The sequence below is a fragment of the Helianthus annuus genome, chromosome 9, assembly GCF_002127325.2.
Source record: "Helianthus annuus cultivar XRQ/B chromosome 9, HanXRQr2.0-SUNRISE, whole genome shotgun sequence".
NCBI classification, from domain to species: domain Eukaryota; kingdom Viridiplantae; phylum Streptophyta; class Magnoliopsida; order Asterales; family Asteraceae; genus Helianthus; species Helianthus annuus.
Genome location: NC_035441.2, coordinates 55,140,401 through 55,147,454, shown reverse-complemented (window position 1 = coordinate 55,147,454; position 7,054 = coordinate 55,140,401). Strand labels below are relative to the sequence as shown.

At 37.2% G+C, this 7,054-nt stretch overlaps 1 protein-coding gene and 1 non-coding gene across 2 annotated transcripts; both read right to left on the bottom strand.

Annotated features, from left to right (window-relative positions):
• Nucleotides 1-2,915: 2,915 nt before the first annotated feature.
• LOC110877795 (sm-like protein LSM4) lies at nucleotides 2,916-6,490 on the bottom strand. The gene is made up of 7 exons (XM_022125998.2): nucleotides 6,335-6,490; nucleotides 6,191-6,232; nucleotides 4,717-4,815; nucleotides 4,537-4,614; nucleotides 3,667-3,706; nucleotides 3,238-3,414; nucleotides 2,916-3,141 (listed from the first exon to the last, which is right to left on the bottom strand). Exons 1-7 carry the CDS (start codon nucleotides 6,335-6,337, stop codon nucleotides 3,116-3,118), a joined length of 465 nt encoding a protein of 154 aa, XP_021981690.1. The 5' UTR covers nucleotides 6,338-6,490; the 3' UTR covers nucleotides 2,916-3,115.
• LOC118482542 lies at nucleotides 4,259-4,435 on the bottom strand. The gene has a single exon (XR_004868576.1). It is a non-coding gene; the product is annotated as a small nucleolar RNA snoR127 (small nucleolar RNA).
• Nucleotides 6,491-7,054: the final 564 nt, after the last annotated feature.

Here is a 7,054-nt window from a genome sequence, read left to right as displayed (position 1 = left end):
CATGTGCCTTGCATGTGGAGACAGAAAGTCCATAAATAGAATTTTCCCAAAATACCCTTGCACTCCTCCTTTCTCCTACACGTTCATCTTAACCATTGATTTGAAAAATGAATGGTTAAGATTCCTTCTCATCCTACTTAGGCAAAATAAACTTTTTATTTGATCTTACCCCTATGTGTGTATATACGTGTTTATTATATATGTAAGTGTATATGTATATATACTAACTAAAACTAATAATTCGAGCCGAACCGAGCCGAGCGGACCTTTGCTCATGCTTGGCTCGTTTACAAACCGAACCGAGCAGAGCGGCTCGTTTACAACCGAGCGTCAAATCGAACGAGCATTTTCCGAGCAATTTCCGAACGAGCGTCGAGCGAGCGACGAGCGGCGAGCAATTTGAACGGCCCTGAGACGAACGCATAGACGTCGTAAGGTAGTTCTGCCTCTTTGCCTTCGAAAACAGGTTCAATCTTTGCACCAAATCGTTGTTTGCAACGCGTAAAGCTTCGTTCTCGATTCAAAGACCGTCAACCTCTTTAACACATTCCTGTAAGCTCGCGAGACACATTGTGTAGCTATTATACAGCTGCTGGTACTCGAGAATGAAACTCGCTTGACTGAGGCGGTTTTTGGTTGCCATTGCGTTCGCGCTGAACACATAGTCATTGAATGAACAGTCAGATGGAGAAGAGAAAATGACAATTGTGAGTGTGATAGCAGTTTTGGCGGGAAAATCGAGGAAGAGAATGGAGCAGGAGGATCGAATAATTCAGCAAAACTGAAATCGGATTCTAATTGATGGTTGTGAGATGCGATAACAGAGAGAAATAGGTTTTCAGATAAGTTATTACTATCATTATCGGTTCCGGCACTGACGGCGGTTACTGGCGATATCATCCAACGCTGATACATTAAAGGCGACATGACGAGGTGGTAGTGGCAAGATGTGGTGGTTAGGGTTAGGAAATTGGGGAAGATGATGTGTATATGCAATTTTTTTAGTTTTATTTATTAAACATTTAAATAAAAACATGAATTGACCATAACACGTTAACTGAATAAACTTAACCATAAATTTTAACTAGAGTAAATTACAAGTTTTGTCCTTTATGTTTACACCAAATTGCAGGCGGTGTCCTTTACCTTTAAAACTAACGGGTTTTGTACTTAATGTTTCAAAATCTTGCACTCTATGTCCTTTGAGCCTAACCCATTTTATTTTTTTGTTAAATAAAATCATGTGCATGTCACATGAGGGTAAATCTATCTTTTCCACTACCCTCTCCAATTTTTCCCCAAAATAAAGAACCTAAACCCTAAATCATTTCCCACTCTCTCAGTTGTCATACCATCACCAACCTATGTCATCATCTAAGTCAATTCATAACAATTTACACCTTATACATATCATCTAATGCAAACTGTTTGATGAAATAATCTATTAAAAAAGAGGTTTAAACAGAAAACCCTTTAGTAGTTTTGTTACTATAGGATTTGAGTGCTAGAACTGTTTGTAATTTAGCCTCATATCGGAATTAGTAGTCGCTTCAAGATTTGAATTGTATCAGTGTTACTCTCTCACACACGCGTGTGTTCTTGGTGAAACTTTGAAGCTTTAACAATGGTTGTTGAGATGAACAAACACGATGAACAAGAACACAAAATTCAAGGTAACGACTTGAAATTCAGTTTCTCACTCTAAAACATATATATAGTAACTAAATATTTGAAGATCAAGATGATGAACAACTTGAAGATCTTCACACCATATCTCGAAGATTCAAGATGATGAACATAAGTCTCAATTTGGTGAAGGTATGACAACTGGTACAAAGAGAGGGGGAAATGATTTAGGGTTTGGGTTCTTTATTTTTAGGAAAAATTGGAGAGGGTAGTGGAAAAGACATATTTACCCTCTTGTGACATGCACATGATCCTAGTTAACAAAAAAAAGGTTAGGCTCAAAGGACATAGCGTGCAAGATTTTGAAACATTAAGTACAAAACCCATCAATTTTAAAGGCAAAGGACACCGCCTGCAATTTGGTGTAAACATAAAGGACAAAACTTGTAATTTACTCTTTTAACTAAGTTAGTGCTAAAGGACAAAGTGTAATGAGTTTTGCAAATAAAGAATTGTGACTGTAATTATTCAAGTTAAAGGTTATATATTGCGATCCAGTACAAACATAAAGAACAAAAAAGGTAACTTACCCTTCAAAATATAATCCAAGAGCTTTTGCAATAGGATCCATCGGGATCATCAGACGCTCAGATAGAAGAGAGGGAGTGGTACTGTGGTAGTCAGCTGGACATCGTGACAAGGAGAGAGGTTGACAAGTTCAGGCCACAAACGGCCCATAGGTGAGGAAAGAAAAAGCTTGCGGTCCATGAGGTTTTTCGAGACCGCTCTGCCATAAATGCCCGAGTTGTAGCTGACCAACCAGTTTAGTTAGCCAGTCAAAAACATACGTAACACAGGTTACTAATTAGGATTACCAACTCGTAGCTGACAAGCGAGTTCACCGTAAATGGTAGTTTGACCCATAAGGGGATACGGAGTGGGTGCGGCAAACCATCGGCAAACATGGTTGCCGCTCGGTAACCACCACCCCTCACTTGTTTGACGTGCGGCAAAGTTGCCAAATCGGTGATGGATCACCGTTCGGTAAAGGGAGAAGTGTGTGTGAAGAGTGGGGTCCATGCCATCTTTAACCAATCACACCTTTTTTTTTTTTTTTTTTTTAAGTTTACCACTTCACCAAGTGTCTAACCATTGCCAACACTTTTCAAAATAGTTTAAACACTTATGACTGAACCACGTGGCACACTCTCATTGGTTGATTTTCAAGTTTGCCACTTTCAAGTGTCTAACCACTCCCTACACCCTAACTCCCATCTAAACTAAAAACAGACTGTAAACACGCTTAAATTTTAATCTCTTAAACAGTTGAACTTGAATTTTACAATATACCAAGGACTTCATCCTCCACAACACTTTCAGGAACAACATTTTTAATCCCCATAACCAAACCAGTCATTGAATACAAACCCTACTGAAAAAAAAAAAAATAGGGATATGAAAACGAGAGACGTCCTTTGCACCCGTCACATCATCCACGACCACCACGGCCTCCACCTGAATCCAAAACAAATCATATTATTATTATTCTTTAGTTAATTAAACAAGAATCAAGAGCCTTTAAATTGAATGAACGCGATATTTGATACCCACCTCTGTTGCCACCAGGATAACCTCCTACTCCTTGGCTCCTGCCTCTACCACCTCCTCCATCATCCATGCTGCCGCCACGCCCCCCCATGCCGCCGCCTCTTCCTTGCTTTCTGCCACCGCCAACATCATCCCTACCGCCTCTTCCCCTTCCACGTCCTACCCCAGGTGGCTTTCTATCTAGAAGATCAATAAAACACGTAACAAAATAAAACAAATCAGAACACATTTTTTCCGAATTTTGACAATGATAGCAAAAAACATTCTACCATAATGTTAATCTAAAATTATGAATAGAGCTATAGCAGATAGTATGGATTGAAAGTACGCTTTAGCCAACTTTCAACCCATAAGAAAATCTTGATTCACAAACATAAAAATAAAATGAATAAAAATAAATTAAAAAAAAAAGCGTGGACCAGAAGATCATACCCATGCGGTTCTTGGTTTCTTCCTGAACCTTGTCAATCACCTACATGAAGAAAAAATGTATCAATACATAAAGTACATTGTGAAAATAAATAATCTAATTTTTTAAAAAGTAAAGTACACAGATGGTCCCGGTGGTTTTTCAAAATTTTGGATTAGTCCCTAGCTTTCCAAAAGTACATGGATGGTCCCTGTGGTTTGCACTTTGTAACGTATTTAGTCCCCAGCCAACAAACAGATCTGAAGGTTTCAGAAGGTCCAAGTTATGGACTAAATGCGTTACAAAATGCAAACCACAGGGACCATCCATGCACTTTTGGCAAAAGTTGGAGACTAAATGTGTTACAAAGTGCAAACCACAGGGACCATCCACGTACTTTTAGAAAGCTAGGGACAAAATCCAAAATTTTGGTAAACCACAGGGACCATTCGTGTACTTTACTCTTTTTTAAATAAACTAAATTATTAACACCTAGGCTGACTTTTTACTTGATTCGACTCGCTTGAAAAAAGCATAACCAGAAAAGATACATTCATGATAACCTAACGAAACGAAATCTTACAAAAAACGAGAATTAACATATGGCTGACTAAATCTGGTCAGCTAGAAACCTATCTCTGTTGTATCATCAGAAAGATGATACGCTTCAACAAAGGAAAGGATGTGAATTGTAACTTGTACCCCACCTAGAAACAGTTGGCACAAGTTACTAGAAACACCCCACCCGTGGAGCATATCAATGTCTGATTTGGCTAAGTTGCATCATCCCAGACAGCCAAATGAATAGTCGGTCAAAACCCGTGTATTTTTACATCTTATACAAATAATTAGCGTCTCGAATACGATTACAATTACAAACACTAACTTATTACCTCATCTGGCACACGAAGATACTTTATAGTGTTTCCGCGGATGTAACATTCGGGCATCCTCCAGAACCTATCACCATCCTACCAACAAATTCCAAACTTCGTTACTCATTATATACAAAGTGCTTAGAGCTTGAACAAGAAATATAGTGATAGATATCTAATATATGGATATAAAATTACCTTTGAAGTACAGATTACTTCACGAAGATGGATATTCATCCAGGTGTCACAGTTTACTAAATGCCCATTGTAAGTTTCACCATTTTTAAGCTCCACAAGCTGTAACAACATAACAAACAGATTGATAGCAGTTTAAAACATGGAACTCTCCAAAATGATGATAATTGTAACTCTGTAAGAACTAAGGGGCTGTTTGGTAGCCTCTTAATGACCATTCAGATGCTACCTCTTAATGGTTTAAAACCTCTGAATTGTAAATCATCACATGTCACATTCTTCTACCTTCTAATTGGTAAAATTCTTAATGGTTCCATTAAGAGGTAGCATCTTAATGACCATTCAGAGGCTACCAAACAACCCCTAAGAAGCAGGAAAGTTGTGTCTTGCTTATCCCATTATATGGTTAATATGAACTTACGACCCTTATGACCTTTTTTCATCAAACAAACTAAAATGCAACTTACACAGTGTTACTTCTTTTATCTAAAAAACAGTATAACAAAGTCTTCAGATGAGAGTTTTTTTAATAACCAAAACAACCCTTATGACATTTTTCGCAAAGATGAACAAGACAAGTACCAACAAGATTTTATATACATAATAATCACACATTTACGCAGTCTGCAAGTACTAACTTTGACATCAAAAGGCATGGTTTCCAAGAAAGTAATATATAAATGAGGTAAATTTTGATGCATAGTTTATACAGAAAAAATCCATAAGGTATCAAATGAGTGATAATGTTGGCTAGATCTTCTTTGACTCAGAACCACAAGAATGAGTCATATTTAGATTATCCCATGTATTATAATCAACAAAAGTGGTTGTTAGCATAATTATACTAATTGAGCCTGTAGATTGGTGGTTTTACTTGTACCCTTTTGTAACTTCACCCTACAAAAAACGCGTAAAACAAAAAGAAATTTAAACCCAAGTTGATCTCGGTTCCTTATTCCTTCTTCTTTCAGCCACGAAAGAAAAGCAGTGCTATTTACATATGCATTCCGACAGAACCACCCAAACCAAAGATAGTCCGCCGGTTTAAAACATATGCATTCCGGTTCACAGTTCGGTTTCAACGGTTTGACAGTGAACCGGCCGTTTAACATATTTTAATTTTAAGAATAAAAGTTATGCACATGAATTACATTATAAACATTCTTTTGTCATCTTTTAACATTTATCACAAAACAATGCTTTTGAAAATACATGTTTTCTCTAGTCTAAAACAGCCAAACATCCGAAACCAAACCGTGAAACTACTGGCTGGTTTGGCTGACCCGACCAACACGGCAAGTTCGGTTGAAAACTGTCGTCAAAACCAGCCGAACCAGACCGTAAACACCCCCGCTATTTACATTAACTTTTAAACTAAAAAACATGTTAGTCACAGTAACAATAATAATAAACACTGTTCTTCAAAACAATTTCACATGAAAAACTAAATCCATACACAAATTAAGTAAAATCTCACCATAGGATGCCCTTGAGATGTCTTGAGAAGCGATAACGGAAGCTGAAATCACAAGAAAACCCTAATAAACCATCAAGAACACAAATAAACAGCATCCAATTGGATCAAAAGCAAACCCTAAAATCGATTAGAAAATCAACTAACCATATTTAAATTCGCAGATGGTTAACGAGGATGCCGGAGGTAGATCTATGAATGACGGTGGTTCATCTGTTTGGAAGTAATTTAGAGTTAATTTATGTTCGTCGGTGATTTGATTATAGTTAGGGTTTAGAAGGGTTTTTAAAGCTATGATATATACGGTTTTTGTGCTTTAACTTAAACTTTCACTTTAACCCCTTAAAGTTTTGAGTTAATAGCCAAAATGGTCCCTGAGGTTTGCTCACTTTTGGCACTTTAGTCCAAAATCCAAAATTTTTAAATCTGGGTCCCCGAGGTTTGCAATTTGTTGCCATTTTAGTCCAAATTTCAAAAACCTCTTTTTTTTACTGTTGCAACCAGCCTATTTTGTCCTTTTACGCAGGGGTACTCTGGGTTCTTGATCTGAGTTTGTTATAATAACTCATAAAAATGACCAAAATACCCCTGCACAAAAGGACAAAATAGGCTGGTTGCAACAGTAAAAAAAGGGGAGTTTTTGAAATTTGGACTAAAATGGCAACAAATTGTAAACCTCAGGGACCCAGATTTAAAAATTTTGGATTTTGGACTAAAGTGGCAAAAGTGAGCAAACCTCAGGGACCATTTTGGCTATTAACTCTAAAGTTTTTTATGAGAGTAAATTACAACTTTTGTCCTTTATGTTTATCCCAAATTTCAGGCGTTGTCCTTTACCTTTAAAATTGATGAGTTTTGTACTTAACG